The sequence below is a fragment of the Protopterus annectens genome, chromosome 8.part0, assembly GCF_019279795.1.
Source record: "Protopterus annectens isolate FY-2018-M chromosome 8.part0, PAN1.0, whole genome shotgun sequence".
Classification (NCBI taxonomy): domain Eukaryota; kingdom Metazoa; phylum Chordata; order Ceratodontiformes; family Protopteridae; genus Protopterus; species Protopterus annectens.
The window spans coordinates 1,918,659,345-1,918,679,950 of NC_056741.1; the positions used below are offsets into that span (position 1 = coordinate 1,918,659,345).

The following is a 20,606-nucleotide window of genomic DNA, read 5'->3' on the forward strand; positions in this document are numbered from 1 at the left end:
GGGGCTAAAAACATAAGACCGCCCCATAGAGCTCCAGCCCCAACTTGGGACCTCAACTTTTTCTTGGAGAAATTAACTTTACCTCCTTTTGAACCAGCAAATTCAGCAGAATTAAAATATGTCTCATGGAAAACTGCTCTGCTCTTGGCAATAACTTCAGCACGAAGAGTTTCAGAGTTACAGGCACTAATGGCAGTGGAACCTTTCATCATTTTTCATCAAGACAGGGTGTCTTTAAGAACCAACCCTACTTTTATGCCAAAGGTGGTATCAAGTGTGGCCCTAAACCAAACTATTCATTTGCCAACATTTTATCCAAATCCCCAGAATAAAGGGGAGAGACTTCTGCATACATTGGACATACACAGACAGCCACGCTACTATTTGGACAAAACAAAAGCCTTCAGAAAAACTGAGCAATTGTTTGTAGCATATGCTGCAGGATCACAAGGAAAAACTATTTCAAAACAGACCATTTCTAAATGGATAGGGCACTGTATACGTTTCTGCTACACACAACATGGAAAAACTGTACCTAGCAACATCAGGTCTCATTCCACCAGAGCTGCAGCCACTTCAGCTGCGTACCTCAGAGGAGTACCTACCAAGGATATTTTGGAAGCAGCAACTTGGACTTAGTACAGTTTTGTACCTACCAGAAATGTAGATGTTCGAGTGTCTTCACTGCTGCAGTCCAGGTTACCCACCCTCCATCCCCACTTTCTTACCTGGGACTTATCTGTATCTTGCTACCTACAACAACCTATTTGGTGTGTTTGCTTGTAACTGAAGGAATTGTTTTTCATTTTTTATGTATCTGTTATTAGCAATGTATATTGCCTACCTATTTGGTGGCACCTGACATCTGGGGCAAGAAAAGCTGAAGAAAATGGCGTCGGCTGCATCTTATATACCCCTGGCGCACTGACATCAAGGAAGAAGCGACAGCAACAGACACCGGACCAAGATTTTGGAACTCTGGCCGACTGCAGGACCGCCTGACAGCAGGATAACCCAAGTGTAATGACTGCTGCAGTGAAGACACTCGATCATCTACATTTGTGGTAGGTACAAAACCGTACTTTTTTGATACTAGATCCTTAGGAACTGCGGAACGGACTGGGTAATATATTTAGCGACATATACCTGTTCGGCTTTTTATATAGGCCAGACATCACGTCCTTTGCGTCTTCATATGTCAGAACATCGGAGTTGATGTTTGTCTTTCGGCTTTTTCCCGGCAAGGGGTCGCCACAGCGGAACTGCGGTCTGCTAATGATTGGCAGTAGATTTTTATGAAATGCTGAGGTGCCAGCTCGACGCCCAACCTTCAACAAAGGCACACCCATTTGTGCACGCATGTCTTTCGAACGCTACCCAACCGCGGGGAGGACATGCAGACTCCACGAGCATCAGAGTGATGTACACCATAAGCGATTGACGAATGCATTTTACAGACATTGCACTACCCACTGTACTGCACAGTTTTATTTTATGATTATAGATGGGATTCATGGTAATAGAAGTAATAGGCAGGGTTGGCATTCGATCCTAAATAAAAAAGAGAAATATTGGATTATAAAGTTGGGGGGGGGGTCTTTTTTCACCAGGGTTAAATGATCATGTATAAAATTTATAAAGTTTGTTAAATTTTGTGAGTTTTATTTTATAAGAAGACACCACTGAATATTAGTTGTTAGATCATTTGGGTTAAATGTGTTTGTATTTGCTGTGGGAGATGACATAATTGGTAAGGCTGAATGTTCATCGGTGGGACTGTTAAATATAAATGACATGATTTCGTTGGTTTTGTGTTAATTTCCCACTGAGGAAGGCAGTTTTGCCGAAACCGGTTTGGGACCGTTCAATAATTATTCATTCATTTTGTTGTGCTTTTTACACCTTGGTGCTGGCCGCTTATTCACCTATTCGTAGTTGAAATCACCCATTATTAGGGTGTTTGGTTGAACCCTAATATTTTCCAGTATATCAAGAAAAGAGGAGTGGGAATCCTGGGGCATGGTGGGGGATCTGTAGCAAGCTACAATTTGCTTTGCAGTTTTGCCCAGAGTTAGTTGCACTTGGATAACCTTGGATGCATTATGCTGAGCAGCTAGCCTGGAGGTTTGGATGTCCTTAATAAATATGGACACACCTCCACCTTTGGTGTTCTGGTCCAGGTGAGGTGGCCGAAAAGTGTGGTATGAGTTATAGCCTGGTAATGCAGGGGTGCTCTCCAGAGCCTTGAACCAGGTCTCAGTCACTGCACAGATATCGATATTCTCCATTTTAAGGAGTGCCTTGAGGGAGTGCATTTTGAGATTTAGACTCTAGCATTGAGTAGCATTGTCCTCAGTTTTTGCTTGCCTGTTTCTGTTACGGTGGTGAATTTGTCATTTGAACTTTGCTTAAAAAAGGCAGTATAGGGGCAGCAAGAGCCTTAGCCAGTATCCAAAATTCCAGGGGTGACAGGTGCAGGCCATCACTGGCAAAGCATCATGGTCTGTCGACCATGTCGTCCCAGGCAGACAGATATTGGATCCTTTTAGAATGACACCAGAATCTTAGCCAATTGTTGAAGTCAATCATTTTGTCCTTGTACTGCGGTATCATTCTGAGCAATGGCAGGATGCTACTCAGGGCTAGGGTCATATCTGCCTGGGCTACAAGATCGGAGAGCTCTTCCATGTCTCCATGTAGTCCAGGGAGGTATGTCTCAGGTCATTCACACCAACATGGACAGTGACAGTCATATTTGTTCTTGTTGTGGAGTGACCTGAGTGCGTGGGTTATGTATCAGATCCTGGCACCCGACAGGCAGCTGACAGTAACCTTCTCTAGTTTAGCCTGGCGAGTGGGACATCGGTGTGACTGACTATAGAGTTACCTATGACTAGTGTGTTGGGTACATTGTTTTGCCTTATGTGCTGTGGTTGAGTGGCACACTGAGTCTGTGGGCTGTGTGTCATTTGGGTTGTGTTGGGGGGTGGAGATTGCTTGCGTTTCTGCTTTGGAGGTCTATGTTGCTTGAGTATATTATTATTGAGAGCCTCCGCGAATGTTTTTGTGTTTCTATGTGTGGATTTGGGTGGTGTGGGTTTAGTGGGACTATATGATGAGTGTGGTGTGGTGCAAGTGTTTACCTTCTCCCCTTGACTGTCAAGTTCAGTCTTGGTTGGGGAGAGCTTTACCTGCAATTTGGCTGGATAAGTGCATCTCTCACAGGGTGTGGTGTTGGGTGGTTGGAGGAGAGGGTTGTCTGTGTACATGAGGCAATTGTTACATTGCCCCAAGATGCCCAGATTCATCAGACAGACAGGAGAGAACACTGGGAGCTGACCCTTGGACATACCTGAATAAAAAACTACTGTCCTCTAGACAAGTGAGGAAAGTGAGTATAAGAGCTGTTTTTCTCTAAGCAAGTGAGGAAAGTAAGTACAAAAACTGTTTTCCTCTAGATAAAGAGGAAGATTGAGTGCTGTAGTAATTTGTAGCTTATTTAGTGCTAGCAATAAGTTCTGAACAATTGCTGAGCACGAATAAGCAAATTCAGGTGCTAAAAGTAAGAATCTGTACCTGGATCTTGTGGTAGATATGATACCTAGTGCTTATCCTCCCACTGATAAGCTAGAAGGCTTCCCTCCAACACAGAAAGACTTGGGGGTTGGGCTCAGAAGCTTACAAGCAGTCCTGGGTACAGCAAATCTGTATCTGGACTAGACTAGTTACAGGAAAGGTGGGAAACAAGTGCAGATGCAAGCCTTTAAACCAGAAGGTTGAAAGTGGTGGAAAAACTGCCCAAACGGCCAGTCAACTACAATTTCTGGGCAAGAAACCACTCTTGTGGTAGATAGGCTACCTAGTGCTTACCACTTCCACTGATAAGCTAGAAAGCTTCCCTCCAAACACAGAAAGGCTTTGGGGGCTCAAAAGCTTATAAACAGTCCTGGTTACAGCAAATCTGTATCTGGACTAGACTAGTTGCAGGAAAGGCAGGAAACAGCTTGGACATTTTTTTTTCCTTTGGAAAGTGGAAAGGGAGAAAGGAGAAACAGAAGATAATTCAGAAGTAAGGACCTAAGTGGCTTGCCCTTCACAAATGTTCTCTCTCTATTAGGTAGAGTGAGCTAGTGACACTAGACTGGAATAGAGCTGGGGTAGAGCTTAACAGATGGAACTGGTAGGAGTGTCTGAAGTCAAAATATGATCTCACTGTACTTGGTTAAGTGAGCAAATGAGATAGACTGGGGACAGTTTTGAACTACTGTTCTGGGATTTCAATGCTCCACCAAGGGCTTGATCAGATAGCACGTGGAGTAATCTTCTTTTGCTTACCCTCAATGCAAAAATATGATGGCTATTATGATCAAACAACAGCAAGCAAGACTCCGCTAGTAATGCAGTTGATTGTCTATATGTAGCAGAAGCCAAACAACTCTGGTATTGAGCAGTAATAAATTCAAAGGTATGTGACTCTGTTATAAATACAGAGAAACCCTATAGGCTAAGAGTTTAACACTGAATATCAATGAAATGAAGCACAATAGCCCCCACTAACTGCAGTGACAGAGAGAGACCACCGTATTCTATGAAACAATTAAATAGAAAAATAAATAACTAGAGAGAGAGAGAGAGAGAGAGAGAGATACTATATTCAGTGAAAGAATTAGACAGAAAAATGAAATGCAGTACAATCTTTAACACTGAAAGTTTGTACTTTGTCAATACTTCTGTAGCTATAGGTGCAATTCAAAATATTTCCTTCTTCATTGGTAGTTGCTGTGCATGCAGTTCAGGCGGCCATTAAGTACACACTTGGTTCAGAAGGTCCTCTTAGTACTGCATCTAGAAGTGATGAGGATAATGGGAATTGATTATATCAACAAATTGGTTTGTTATAGCCAGTTATAGTCTGTTTTTAATCAGTGTTGCACCCATTAGATTATGTATGGGTTAATGTATTTTCTCTTCATGGAGTGCAGGACCTTCTTGGGCAGGGCATTAAATGCCTTTGAAAGGACTGTGTATGTCCAAGCACCATTAGCCCTAGGTCATTTGCCATTCTCACCAGATCATAGAATTGTAGTAGATTTGTTAATGTGGACTGTTAAAACCATGTTGAGTAATGTTCACTAGTATGTTGTAAGAGCTATTGATATTTATTATTCTAGACTTTGCAACTATTACCACCACCCCCATAAATAGATGCTTGCTGTGGTTATTTACAGTCTGATGGTACAAAGCCCTTTTGTAATAAGTTAAACATTTTTTGAGTAATGGATACTCCAAATTCTGTCTCTCAGATCATTTATTATTATTCCTAGGATCAAGTCAAAACCCATGCTGCAAGCTCTTACAATGTTTTCAAAGATAAAATAGCATTCTGTAGTGCAGTGTAGTGGCAAGAAATGCGTGCAACATACAAGTCTGATTATATTGCTTCTCCTAGTCAGTAATATGATTTAGTTAATCCAAAAGTCTACCATGTACTGAGAATCATGTATCCAAAATTTATTTCTAGTGTATCCGCTATCTACGTATGTTGTGATTGTGAAGTGTATTCTTTCATGACAGGTTGCTGCATTTTTGTAACTACCAATATGTTGGTAAGTCTTTACAATCTCACTGCCTTTATTGTAACCTACAAAGCAAGTTTTTGTAATTGTAATGTACTCTAAGATTATATCTGAAGCTTTTCTCCCCTGGTCTCTGCTGAAAGGGGGGCACTACAGCCATTTGAGCATACCTGGTAAACAAGTACAATAGATAAATATATGAAGTCCTCCTTGTTTTCCTTTTTCTGTGCATTGCCTTTGTCATGTTTTGCCTTACTTGCATTTTTAAGTTTCTTTGGTATGAAATTGTCTTTAGTTTAAGGGGGGATATTTTCTGTGTATTACTTGTGTATGCCTTTTCTTCCATTGCAAAATTTTATTTTCCTCTTCCACCAGTAAGGCGTATTCCTTTTGATGTTTGTAGCAGCTATACTTTCTAGAGTCATTACACACATGGTTTCTAACAGCAGATCTCACATAATGGTTTTGTAATGGACTTTAACAAGTCATTGGTTTCAATTAACAGATCATTTGTCTTTTCAAATCAAAATTTGCAAGGCGTGCAGAAAGCACTAGGAAATGGTGATTCCACACGTCTATCTGGGTAGTCAGTTTCAGCTCTATACTCCTATGGTGGCTGTCACCATGAAAGACTCTGCCTTTAGAGTAAGAGGCATTGCAAGGGCAGACACTCAAAGGTGCATGGTCACAAACACAGAAGACTGTATAGCTGTTAGTGCATGAGGTTGATTTTTCCTTGCTCTGTATGCTTACTGGACTCCCTTTTGCACAGTACAGTTTCTGTTCAAGTTGGAGGAGTGTTTGTGGTATAATGAGCACGCCGGAAGGAATTCTTTCTTGTGTACTGCATCTAGAATTGATGATGATATGGGAATGGACTAGATCAACAAATTGGATTGTTATAGCCAGTCATATTCTTGTTGTGGCCACTTTGTGGACAGGTTCACTTGTATCCCGTGAGTGGTCTCTTAGCTTGTCAGCACATAAACTCTCTCTTACTGTAAGAAACCTTGCTGTGATATGTTTGCTTCCCCAGTCAGTGCCAAGTATAGCAATTTCTTTTCATGAGGAGAGTGTTGTGCATCAGTCCGACATCTTCAGAATGTTGATACAAGGAGGTGACTGTTTCCTGAGACCTAAGTGATAAGAGACTGATCATGTAAAAGCTGACTGGGTTAACCCAGATATGCTCTGTTAGTCATCTTTCCTCAGAGATCTGCTATAATAAGTTGTGTCTTATTTACAACTGTATAGGGAAGTAAGTAACAAGTGAGTAGACATATAGATGATGAGCATTTATCATCATTGCCTTTACAACAGCTGTTGAAAGTTACTTTTCTGTTTTGCAGCTATCCTTTTCTCCTACAACATCTATGAATAGTCATGTCCGAGTCCTTACTTTACTTGGCTCCATGTTACTGGCTTGCTGTGGACTGGCTTTAGTTTGTAGAATATTTGGCTATGCCCATGGTATGCACACACTCTCCTTTATGGCTGCAGAGGTAAGAAACTGTTTCCTCAATTACTGTATTGTATTGTTACTAGAAAAGAATGTTTCCTAACAACTGATATAAAGAGGTTAGAGATTTTGTAGCTTGCCTAGATACCTAAAAGACTATGTATAGAATAAGCAGAATTAAATGAAATCTATTGCATTTACTTCAGCATTTTAAGAGATGATTTTTTTAGACACTTAACTTTTTCTTGCTGTTTGTATACGTTTGCTTTTGCATGCATTCCAGATAAAATTTATTAAAGTGCAGTGGTACATTGTGTATTGAAATCAGCAGTGTAGAAAACATTGAGTGTATGTGGAACTGTTCTCTAATTTATGGTATTTCTAATTAGTAGTTTGAGTAATGAAGTTAATGAATCAAAGAGATTCTGTGATGAGACTAAATGTTGCCTTATTGAAGATGTGCATTTCAGAGTTTTTTTTAACCTAATGTTTGAAGATTGTTGCTATTACACTTGTTCGATATACACTTAAATGATTATATAGCTTGGTATCACCAGCTCTTTTGTGTATGGAGGATCTTGTCAAAACGTCTGTGATCTTGTTTACTGGATTAGAGAAGGCTTTATTTGACATCATACATGTTTATGATGCGTGTGCCTGCGCCTTAAATAATTTTCATTAACCTGAGCACATTTCCTGTTTCCATTATTTCTAAATGTGCACCAAGTTTTATTGTTTTACTATTTAAAAAAAAAAAGCTAATCTTTCTTGGGTGTACTGGGGCTTGACAAAAAAAAAAAAAGAGTAAGGCAGCATTTATTAAGCATATTCTAGAATTACCTCTGTATTCTGCTTCATAGTGATTTATTAGTGTTACTGAAATTCACATTCACTGTAAGTATATGAATTGACATGAAAGGTAGTGCACAAATTGTGAATGTTGGTCATTGTACCAATTTTTTTTTTAAACAAGATGCATCTTTATTACATTGTCATGTATGACATAGGCCATGATATATTTATACAAATTAAAATAAACCATAGTAACACAGTCTCAGTTGCAAACATTATACATTCCAAACTGTGCCAACATAACTGTAGCTGCAAACATAATGCATCACTTTTAACATATCCAGTCATTGTTAGTCAACCATTACATAGCTCTTTCGTATCCTGCCTTCTTTTAAACCTTGTTGGTCCTCTGCATGCATTGATCCCACATTTAATTGTAATTTGCTTTACCCTTTTCTAAAGATCCCAGTTTCAGTTTTTATCTTGTTACTATCTTCGCTACTAATAGTAAAGTTGGTTAGACTTTGGTTTCTATTTTCTAGTAATTGCTTTTTTGGCAGCTGTCATAATTATACTCGGCAAGCCCTTACTATGTTTAGACAATTCTGATCTGTATCATAGCTCCAAAAAATAATTTCCCTAGTTACTCCAGTTTGCTCACCCAGCATCTTTGACAGAGCAGTCTGACTGGAATCTTTAAAGTCTGCCAACTCATTACGTTCCCAGAAAATATGTGCCCATTTACCTCTTTCTTTCCTCATCACACCTCCAACATTTGCTGCCTGTCTGAGGAAAAATTCTTTGAAGTCTACTTGAGGTATAGAAATACCTATGTAAACACTTTCAGGTAAAGAGCCTACATTTTCTAGGTTTTGTTGCACATTTGGGAGACGTACATATATCCCCCCATTGTTTCTTTGTGAATTGCTTATCTAATCTCTCTTCCCAATCCTTCCTAACCTCCTCTGATTGATTCTTATAGTTATCATGCATTTATATGCCCTACTAATTATTCCTTTCTAACCGCAACTTGTATTCCAGATTCTGCTAAAAACTCTACCAGTGCTGGTCTTTCATTTAGGACCCCCTATTTCTTTCTGTTTGCCTATAGTCTGATATTTATTGTTGATATGAAAGGCAGTCTTTTAGCCTGCAGTCCAAATAAGTTTTTGGTATCTTCCCATTCTATTATCTTTCCCTCTCGAGTTATTTGCTCCCATTAACGTGGTTCATTTGTTAGTTTTCTCCAGTATATTCCTGCCTCCTCTTCCTATTGTCTGTATGCTAATTGCAGTCATCCATATCAGCAGAATCTATTTACTCCATTCCCATATTGGCTTAATTCTTAGAAGACCTCCTGCTACTTTATGAATGTAATATTCTGTATGGTTATTATTTATTCTCCTTAAAAGGTCTGCACCCAAAATCCTAGTCTCTCCCTGTTAATTGAGCTTCCCCCCATTTCATCATCTCTTTCCACTTTGAATTATAGTTTTCTGCTTGTGCTATGTGTAGGAGGTTTAACTGTGTTGCTCGGAAATACCCATTCAATTTGGGTAATCCCAATCTGTCCTGTTCTATTGGAAGAATAAGCTTACCCTACTTGACTCTTGCCCTCCCAAATACAGTCCTTCAACTCTTTATTAATTGCTATCCACAACTTCTCCTCTGGTTGATAAAAATATGCCTGACCAGTGTACAAGACTAAAGGGACTAAAAACATTTTAACTGCTTGTATCCTACTATTGATATCCATATAACATAGCTTCCATTTTTGTCAGTTTTTGTATTATCTTTTGTTTAGTCACTTCCCACATATCCTTAGCTGCCACACCGGGGATCATTTTTAATCCATACTCCTAAAATACTTAATTTTATCATGCCCCCATAAATATAGATATTGCTGAACCAATTCTTATGTAGATACATAATTTACCACTGTGACCTTTGTTTTAGCTTCATTAAATGTGTATCCCAAAAAAACAAATGAAACTGTCTTAATATATTCCACAGCACTGTAATGTCCCTTTCTGGTTTTGTCAGGTATAAAATGTCATCTGCAAATAGAGCCAGCTTTTCTTGACTACCATACCAATTATATCCTTGAATTTCCGAGTCCCTTATTTTCTTTGCCACTGGTTCTAAATATAATGCGAATAACAAAGGAGAGAGAGGACACAGGTGCCTGGTTCCTCTGTTCAAGCAGAGATTATCAGCGAGGGCTGCACCCACTTCAATTTTCACCTCCGATGCTTCATATATCATCCTAATCAGCCTTAAAATTTCATCAGGGAAGGCAAATGCTTCCATTGCTCTGTTTGTAAAATCCTAGCTTACTCTGCCAATTGCTTTCTCTGCATCAAGACCCACCAGCAACAGTGGTATTTTCTTACATTCTGCTTCCATCTGGATCATTACTGTTCTGTTGATGTTGTCATATGTTTGCCTTCCTTCTACAAAACCACATTGACCCCTGTCTATCAATTTTGGCATCACGTTTGCCATTCTTAAGCCGTGGTGGTGCAGTGGTAGCATTGTTGCCTCACAGCAAGAGGTTCTCCTGTTCGATTCTCGGCTGGAGTGCCTTCTGTGTGGAGTCTGCATGTCCTCCCCGCAGTCAAGTGGCGTTCGAAAGACATGCGTAAATGGGCGTGTCTTCACTGAAGGTTGGGTGTCGGGCTGGCAACTCGACACCATAAAAATCTACTGCCAATCATATTAGCGGACCGGAGTTCCGCTGTGGCAACCCCTAACTGGGAAAAGCCGAAAAGACAAATAAGACATAAACACTTTATAATGATGATTTAGTGTTGAATTGGGCCTGTATGAAGCTGGATGTAATGGATCTTTAACCTCTTTAGGTATTACAGTTACTACCGCTTTCTTCCAGGATGTTGGTACTTTTCCTCCTGTTAAAATTCTGTTAAACGAAGCCTTTCTAGATCTTTCAGTTTTTTCCCTCCTAGCTTCCAAACTTCCACAGAAATACCATCTATTCCTGGGGACTTTTCTGTACATTGGTTATACATCACCATTTTTCTGTCATCTCCTCCTATCCTAACTGTTAGTAATTGAGCCTCCTCTTCCTCTAGCCTTAGCATATTTAATTCTTCCATAAACATTTCCATTTGTACCTTTTCTTGATTTCCATATTTCTCTGCTTTATACAGACTTTCATAGTTTCAGAAATATTTCTAATACTTCTACAGGATCCCTTGTTATCTTCCTTGTTATAGGCTTCCTAAGCTTGATGACAGCCGTTTCTACTTTGTGTTGCCTGAGTCGCTGTACTAAACGTTTTTGTGCTGTAGAGTTACTATCAAAAAATAGTTGCTTAACAGCAACTAAACTCATGCACATTATCGAGGTAATCCCTTATTTTCTGTTTAGCATTCTATAGATGTTCTTCGTGTTTCACTATTGCATTCCTGACTATTGGGATTTCCTGCCATGAAAGCCTTCGTCTGGCCCGACTACCAGAGAAAATTCCTTCCAGCTCTTCAGGATGGTGGACACCCTGACCAATGTCTGTACAGTCTGGTATAAAGGTAGCCAGCCTACTTCATGAAATCACACTTCTTGCCATGGAGCCTGTAGCTGTGTTCAAGTGCATCAGTTGGTCCGCATCTGAGAGAAGTGTCATCAGACAAGATAAGTACCCCGATCTGAAGTTGCCTTCATTTATTCTTCAACCTGTGGGTTTGTGGGTTTGGATTCATAGGTAGGTACTAGGCTGTTGGCCCTAGGGCCTATATAAGCCTAGCCAAATGATACCCTGGCTTTTCTTTTGCCACCCAAGAAGATTATTTTCCTGTGCCCCTGTCAAGCAGAGCCACAGATGTGATCCCCGGGGTGAATTTCCTATCTCCCATCCAATCATCAAGATTTTTCTTGAAGAGTGCTAATGAGGAGCTTTGTTTGATATAGATAGGTGGTTTGTTCCAGAGTATGGGAAGTCTCTGGGACAGGAATCTGTCCCTCCAGCATGTTCTGTTTATTGTAGTGACAAGGTTTAGGTCCCTTGGGATGTCTTTATGTGGAGCATGTCCCAACAACTCTGAGTTTGACATAGCTTTGTATGTTAGGCAGAGATCTCCTCTGAGTAGGCGATATGCGACAGAGTAAAGCTGGAGTTTTTTTAGATGGTCTGCGTAGGGCATCTGTTTGAGGCCAGTAATCCTCTTTGTGAGGTATTTCTGTGGCCTTTCCAGTTGTTGTAGATGTCTTGTGAGGTACATACCAAAAGGGGTGTTGTACTCTATAATGGGTCTAATGAGTGATGTGTAGAGGGGAACAATTACCTCTTTTTTCCTGGATGAGAAACCTTTTGTGATGAAGTGTGCCACGTAGAAGGATTTCCTGACTACTGTGGCACTGTGATTATCAAAGGAGAGACTACTGTCCACCTGTGTCCCAGGGTCTCTTATCACACTTTCAGTGTTAAGTAGACTACCGCCTATGTGGTAATTCATGAGTAGAGCTTTTACCAAAAGGGATGACAGTGCACATTTTGGCATTGAGCTTGAGGCCATGTCTTTGACAACAGGCATCTGTCTCAGTGAGGCCCTTTTGTAGGATGTCCACATCGTTAGGAGTTTTGATTATGGCTCCTAGTTTGCAGTCATCTGCAAACTTTGTCAGCCAAAGACCTTCTGTGTTAGCCTGTACTTCAGAGAAGTAGATACCAAACAGGAGAGGACCTAGGACTGAATCCTGTGGTACTCCACTTGTCACTGGTCTGAAGTTGGATTTAGAGTCTGCTACTTTCACAGTGTGGGTTCTGTCAGTGAGCCAGTTGGCAACCCATCTTGTGACATAGGGATTTATACCTAGTTTAGTGAGTTTGTCTATAATTCCAGAGTGGGGGATGGTGTCAAAAGCCTTGGCGAGATCTAGATAGGCTGTGTGAACCACCTTACCCTCATCTACGACTTTGGTAACCACTTCAAAGAAGTCTATCCGGTTTAGGAGACATGATCTGCCTTTTACAAACCCGAACTGGGTAGGTCCAGAGTTTGGAGATTACCAAATGTCATTGTTTATAAGTTCCATGATAATACTCTCCATAGCCTTACAGACCAGACTCGTCAGGCTAATGGGGTGGTAGTTCCTGGGGTCCGTGTTGGCTCCCCCTTTGTGGAGTGGGATAACCGTTGCTGTGCACCATTCAATGGGCACAAACCCTGAGGTGAGGCTATGATTGAACATGGTACTTAGGTGGGGTGCCAATTCATTCTGTAGTTCATGTAGAACACAGCCTGGGATGTTGTCAGGTCCCATGGATTCTTCCGGTGTAGAGATGGGCCCTTTAGGGGATGAGAGAGGGGTAAAGTTAGCACTGAACCTGTCTGCCAGGATGTTGGCAATATCGGTTGGTTCTGTATATTTAGTGCCATTGTGCTGTAACTCAGAGCAGATCTGAGTGTTGCCATTGAGATTCTTGACATAGCTATAGAATGCTTTGTGGTTGTCTTTAGAATCCGTGACAATTTTGTTTTCTTAACTAGCTTTGGAGGATTTTATGAGGGATCTCCGCTTCTTACTGAGGCTGACCATGGAGTTCCTCCAATCATGGGATTTGACTCTTTTTTGCAACAGTTTCTTTCTTCTGTAGAAGAGTTTGTTTATAGCAGGGGACCACCAGACTGGCTTACTTTTTTTGGAGGATAGCATCTTGGTTCTGTCAGGGTTTGCACGATCCATGCACTTGTGTAAGTGCTTATAAAGTGCAATTGTATAGGATTCAGCAGTCGTATCTCTATTGTCCGTCAGCATGGGTTTCGTGAAGTTTGCCACTTTTGTCTTAAGAAGCGTGAAGTTGGCTTTGGAGAACTTTTTTACGGTGGTTTCCGTAATGTTGGGTGGGATGTGGATGTCTAGGGTGATTTGCTTGTGGTCAGATCTGACCAACGAGGAATTGACCTCTGGTGTGGAACACTGGTTGTCCACATTGGTAATGACCAGGTCTAGGATATTGCTGCCCCTGATGGAGTTGTGGATAAGTTGATACAAGGCATTGGAATTTATGAATTCCAGAAAACGTTGAGCACAGGAGTTGGTACATGAGTAGTTTTCCGAGTTAATGGTGGGGTAGTTGAAATCGCCCATTATTAGGGTGGTAGGTTGTACCCTAATATTTTCCAGTGTATCAAGAAATGAGGAGTGGGAATCCTGGGGCATGGTGGGGGATCTGTAGCAAGCTAAATTTGCATTGCGGTCTTGCCCAGAGTTAGTTGCACTTGGATAATCTCAGATGCATTATGCTGAGCAACTAGCCTGGAGGTGTGGATATTCTTAATGAATATGGACACACCTCTGCCTTTAGTGCTTCGGTCCAGGTTAGGTGGCCGAAAGGTGTGGTATGAATTATAGCCTGGTAATGCAGGGGTGCTCTCTGGAGCCTTGAAACAGGTCTCTGTCACTGCACAGATGTCGATGTTCTCCATTTTAAGGAGTGCCTCCGGTGAGTGCATTTTTAGGTTTAGACTTTTAGCATTAAGTAGCATTACCCTCAGATTTTGCTTGCTTGTACTGGTTACAGTGGTGAATTTGTCATTTGAATCTTGCCTAAAAAAGGCACTATAGGGTTGGCAAGAGCCTTAGTCAGTATCCGGAATCCCAAGGGCGACCGGTGCAGGGCCCTATCTGGCAAAGCATCGTGGTTTGTCGATCATGTCATCCCAGGCAGACAGATACTGGATCCCCTTAGAATGACACCAGAAGCTTAGCCAATTGTTGAAGTCAGTCATTTTGTCCTTGTACTGTGGTATCATTCTGGGTGATGGTAGGATGCTACTCAGGGCTAGGGTCATACCTGCTTGGGCTGCAAGACCAGAAATCTCCTCCATGTCTCTTCATGTAGTCTAGGGAGGTACATCTCAGATCATTCATGTCAACATGGACAATGACAGAGTCATATTTGTACTTGCTGTGGAGTGACCTGAGTGCATGCGTTATGTGGCTGATCCTGGCACTTGACAAGCAGCTTAACAGTAACTTTCTCCTTGTTTAGCCTGGTGAGTGGTACATCAGTGTGCCTGACTATAGAGTCACCTATGACTAGAGTGTTGGGTACGTTGTTATGCCTTCTGGGCTGTGGTTGCGCAGTTTGTGAGCTATGTGTCACTTGGGTTGTATTGGGGGGGTGGGGTGGAGGTTGCTTGCATTTCTGCTTTGGAGGTCCCTGTTGCTTGGGTAGATTTGTTTTGAGAGCCTCCATGAATGTAGGTGTGTGTTTTGTGTTTCTGTGTGTGTGTTTTGGTGGTGTAGGTTTTGAGGGACTATGTGACGAGTGTGGTGTGGTGCAAGTATTTACGTTCTCCTCTTGACTGTCTAGTCCAGTCTTGGGTGAAGAAAGCTTTGCTTCCAGTTTGGTTATATAAGTGCATCTCTCACAGGTTGTAGTGTTGGGTGGTAGGAGGAGATGGTTGTCTGTGTACATGAGGCATAAGATGCCCAGATTTATCAGGTAGACAGGAGAAAACGCCGGGAGCTGACCCTTAGACATGCCTGGATAGGTGCTTATTTAAGTACTAAAAACTGTTTTCCTCTAGACAAGTGAGGAAAGTTGAGTGCTGTAGTAATTTATAGCTTATTTAGTGTTTACAACGAGTTCTGAACAAGTGCTGAGCTCAAAGAAACAGATTTGAGTACTGAAACTAGAAAATTGGCTAGTTCTAAGAAACAAAATTAAGCTAGAAAGCTTCCCTCCAACACAGAAAGGCTTGGGGGCTCAGAAGCGTACAAACAGTCCTGGATTCAGCAAATCTGTATCTGGACTAGACAACTTATAGGAAAGGCATAGTCCAGACAACCCCAGTCAGCCAATGACCACAAACAATTCACTCTCACTGAAATGCTCTACTGGCTTTGGCTAAGCTATGATGACCGGCGATGAGCCCAGTCAGTGTGAGGCTGCAGTCTTAGAAATTTCAAACAGAGCACCTCACTGGATCTGAGAATTGGGTGTGACTTGGCTGCATACTAAAACTCTAGAATCTTAAATCTGAGCTCCTCCCCTACCCATAATGCTGTGCTCCCCTTCATCCCTCAAATCGTTTTTGCCATGTATCTGATAAGCACTTGGTTTGGGTTTTTCTGAGCTCCTCGTGGATTTCAGTGAATTATTGAAAACGTTTATCCATTTTTCACTTCTTATTTACTCCTGTTGTATACTCTCCCAAAGTGAAAAAGATGGAAAGACCTTGTCTGCTGTCGGAATCTGCTTTGCTACCCCACAACAGACCTTTTCCAGGAAGCAGTGTTGGAGTAAAATGTTGGGTTTCAGAAGTTCTCAAGGTCCTTTTCAGGATTCACTGGGAGACCTTTCTCCCAGAGGCAGAAGGGGAAATGGTAATAATGGCAAATGCCACCTTCATGGCAGAGGTGATCCGAGGAATCAAAGGTCTCTTGGCATATACCCAGTCAGCGATCCTGAAGGATTGCCTAACTATTTGTCTCTGGAGGCAGTCAGGGGACATTTGTCTTTACACCCAAGAGCCTGGGAAGCCATCACAAAAGATCATCAGGTGTTAAAGATTGTATCAAGCGGTTATTCAGTACCCTGTTTCCAAAATCTCTCTCCAAGCAAGACCACCCTGATGTTCCACCCAATCAGTGGGAGGCTGCAGTCTTAGAAATTTCAAACAGAGCACCTCACTGGCCCTCTTGAAGAACAATCTTGATAAGTGGATGGGAAATAGAAAATTCACCCCAGGGATCACTCCAGTGGCTCTACTCGACAGAGGCAGTGGAAGCTAAGGTCGAGTGGCATGATGCCAGGGTAATCCTATGGGCTAGGCTTGTAAAGACTCCAGGGATATTAGCCTAGTACACAGCTATGAACCTAAAGCTACTTTTAAAAAGTCATTCAGAGTATCTCCCCAAACCAACTTGGATCAGGATTCTACTCTAGGTTCTTTTTAATGCCCAAAAAGACAGGGGACCTCAGACCCATTCTGGTCCTTACTACCCTCAACAAATCGGTTGCCCGTTCAAAGTTCCGAATGTTCAAGATTCGATCCATTCTGCCCTTCTTGCAGAAGGAAGATTGGATGTGTTGTATAGACCTTCAGGATGCGTACTGCCTATTCAAAATTAACAGGTGCTCCAGAAGGTTTCTTCGATTTTGGCTGGGGCCAGTCACTATCAATTCAGAGTATTCCCCTCTAGTGTCACCACAGCCCCCAGGGTGTTCACCAAATGTATGGCAATAGTAGCAGCTCACCTGAGACTGCAAGTGATTGGCTCCTCACTGCTCCCACCAGGCATCAACTCCTAGAAGCCAGAAACTTTCTGTTCCATCTAACCTCAACCTTGGGCATCTCCGTAATTTTAAAAAAGTCTCATCTCCATCCAGTGCAGGTAATAGATTTCATCGGGGTCCACCTGGACACTGCTCACTCTTAAGCTCTTCTTCCTCCAGACAGAATTTCCACTTTGAGAATCCATATCAAGCAAAGCCTGGATATTCCTTCTCCCCCGGCAAGTCTTGTTCTAAGAGCCTTGGGGTCCATGGCGGCCACGACTACTCTTTTTCCAGTAGCACTCCTGCATACGAGTGTACTTCAGTGGACCAATGGTGGTCCAGTGGTCCCTTCTTTGTTATCCATTGAATCATCCGATCATAATCTCACAAGCATACAAACAATCTCTTATGTGGTGGTTCCAATTGGAGGACCTCCTTCAAGGCCAGACTTTCATTATCCCTCCTCCAAAGGCCACAGTGACCATGGAGGCGTCCCAGTTTGGATGGGGGGGAACATTATCAGAGACACAGTCCAAGACATGTGGTCTGCCCTAGAGACCAATTTGCATATAAATGTCCTGGAGATGAGTGGTGCTTCTTGCTTTGCAAGCCCTTCAGTATTCTCTTCGACGGCTACCATTGCAGTTCAGATGAACAACATGTTAGTGGTCTGGTGCATCAACAAACAGGGAGGAACGAAGTATTGCCCCTTGTGTCAAGAGGCCATGAAGCTGTGGTGGCAGTGGTCGATCTCTTCCAACTGCTTTCTTGTAGCAACGCACATTCTGGGGAAGTCAAACATCCTGGAGGAAATGCTCAGCTGGACCATTCTAGTGCCTCATGAGTGGACTCTATAAATATTTCAGTGGCAGATAGGATCTTCCAGAAATGGGGTCAACCTTGCTGCAATCTCTTCACATCTCCTTCCAACAATTAAGTGCAGAGAGTATTTTACCCTAATCCCTCATCAGGGACAGTCACCGAGAGACGGTGTAGTCTGTGCTTGGTCCCCCAGTCTGATTTACGCTTATCCTCTTCTTCCTCTCATTCCCAAGTTTTTGCAAAAAGTTCAGAGGTTGAAGTGCAGAACAGTACTCCTTGCCCCTTTTGGCTTCGACAAGTATGGTTTCCTTCCCTTGATCTCACCTGGTTTGTCCACCATGGACTCTGTATCCCACTCCAGATCTTTTGTTCCACCCATAGGGATACTCCCACCCAGCTCTTCAGAACTTGAAATTAACCGCTTGGTTACTCCAGTTCCAGTGATGCCTAGAAATTCCTGGCTTTCATTTCCAGTTAGGTAGATTCTGACTGCAGCGCACAAACCATCCACTAGGAAAATATATCATAACAAGTGAAAGAGGTTCTCCATTTGGGGTCATCAGAACCAACTGAATCCTTTTAAAGCTCCTGATGTTCTTCGTGTTTCACTGTTGCAGTCATCACATTTGGATTATCCCTGCTGGAGTAGCCCTTGGCCGGCCTGAATATCATAGACTTAGTATTTCTGCCCCGGTTGCTGTCGCTTGAAGACTGACGTCAGGTCGTCAGGGGTATAAAGGAAGGCAGCCGACCCCATTACGTCAGTCTTTCTTGCTGTGGAGCCCGAAGCAGAAGCAGTTTGCATGAGTGCTGGTCGGACGCTACCTGAGTTTCATTTCCGAATTGAAGTTGGTCTTTGAAAACTAAGTACCCCTTTGGGGATCCTTTTTTCTTGCACTAACCGATGTCAGAAAAAGTTAATAATTGTCTCGCCTATGTAAAGCAGATACCACACCGGGACTTCCATTCCTACTGCGTCACTTGTGTAGGCCCAGACCATGATGTCTCTTGCTGTCAGTTCTGTGCTTTGTTTAACGCCAGAACTATTTGTTGTTGGGCCCTTATTGTAGCCATATGTTTCCATTTACAGTCCTCTAATTCCGATATGGCTTCCATAAGCCATCTGACAGCAGACCTTCCGAAAAAACGTAAAGATAAAGACAGGGACAGAACGCACAGAACTAAACCTTATGACGATGCTACCACCAAATTGGTTGTCACCCCTCTGGAATTCAGTGAGGCTCTTTCATAGCCCCTGATGTCCACTTCAGTTAATTCACAGGCCTCTACCGAGAACCTTTCAGACTCCGGTATGCCGAAGAACTCTTCTTCGTCTAAGGATCCTGCGGTCGTCTCTGCCATGGATGTGTCCGGAGCTGCTGTGCAAGCAACTGCTTCTGAAGAAGTACTTCGCAACACCGAATCCAAACTTAAAACGCCTTCTTTCATGGCTACCGTTCTTTCTAAACCAACCGAGTTCATTAGGCCCAGGGGTCGAATCACCTCCAAGAAATTGCCTTCCAGCCATTCTTTGGCACCTGCTCCCTTGCCTCAGTCACAAATGCTTAGAATGGCAGAGGACCTTAACATGCTGATTAGGGGAAGCCAAGCCACTCCCTCAAAGAGAAAAAGATCTGTCTCCAGAAGTTTTGTCTGAGTAAGAGTCAGATGAATCTGATGCATCTGACTATGAAGACAAAGCAGCCCCTCTCTACATATGAGGATTCTGATGAAGACAAATCTGTTCCTTCAGCCTCTCCCCCAGAGGATATTTCCTTTGGGAAACCCTGCATACTTTAAGGGAGCATTTCAGATGGGAGAGTCAAGGCTACCCACAGTCTAAAAAGAGACTCTGAGAGTTCCTGGACCTTCCACAGCACAGGCCCTTAGCCATCCCCCCAGTCCTAGATGTGGTAGCTGATGCCTTTCTTGAATCCAGCTTTACTCCAGGCACCCTTCCTCCTGCTCCCAGAAAACCAGACCGGTACTACAGAGTTCCTGACTCTCACAAATATCTCTTTAAAAATCCAACAGTGGACCCTAAGGTCATTACTCAAGGCCCAAAAGGGGATAAAGCAACTCCAGCTAAGAATCCCACCTCCTCGGACAGGGATTCCAGAGCACTGAATAGATGGGGTAAAAAAGTGTACACCTCAGCTATTCTTGCTATCAGGGCACTCAGTTGTCAGTTCCATATGCTTAAATATCAGCAACATACATTGGAACTCCTTAAACAAAAAATTACCTCCTTTCTCGCATTGGCAGAATCTAACGATTTACAGGTATCAATGCACTCTGCTGGTCAAGTAACTAAAATGACTTTGCACTGTGGTTTTGACGCCCTAGAAACTTCTTGCAGGGTAGCAATCACTGGATCTGTCTTTACAAAACATGCATGGCTTAAGGAACAACCCCTGCCAGACCATGTCAAAATAAAATTGTTGGATGCACCGTTGCACAAAGATAACCTATTTGTTACTAAAGCAGAAGAGGTGTTAAAAAAGATGGAAGAAAAAGCAAAATCTATGCAGACTGTTAAAGATTTCTTACAGGTACAGCCCCCTAGGTTCAGCAGGCATTTTCCTTCCAAGCACTGGTCCTTTCCTGCACCTAGTAAATGGGACTAGCCTATGCCCCATGGAAACAGACCTCCAAGACAGCAGTTCCATGGGTTGCAGAGATCTAAGCAGTGGACTGCCCCCCCTCCCCC

The 20,606-nt window shown here is 42.4% G+C and overlaps 1 protein-coding gene across 1 annotated transcript in view; it reads left to right on the forward strand.

The window, feature by feature from the left end:
- Nucleotides 1-20,606, forward strand: part of AMFR (autocrine motility factor receptor) — a 1,369,298-nt gene that overhangs the window by 243,981 nt on the left and 1,104,711 nt on the right. Inside the window, exon 4 of the mRNA XM_044081420.1 lies at nucleotides 6,926-7,078. Within this exon, the coding sequence (XP_043937355.1) occupies nucleotides 6,926-7,078 (153 nt within the window). The remainder of the gene's footprint in view (nucleotides 1-6,925; nucleotides 7,079-20,606) is intronic.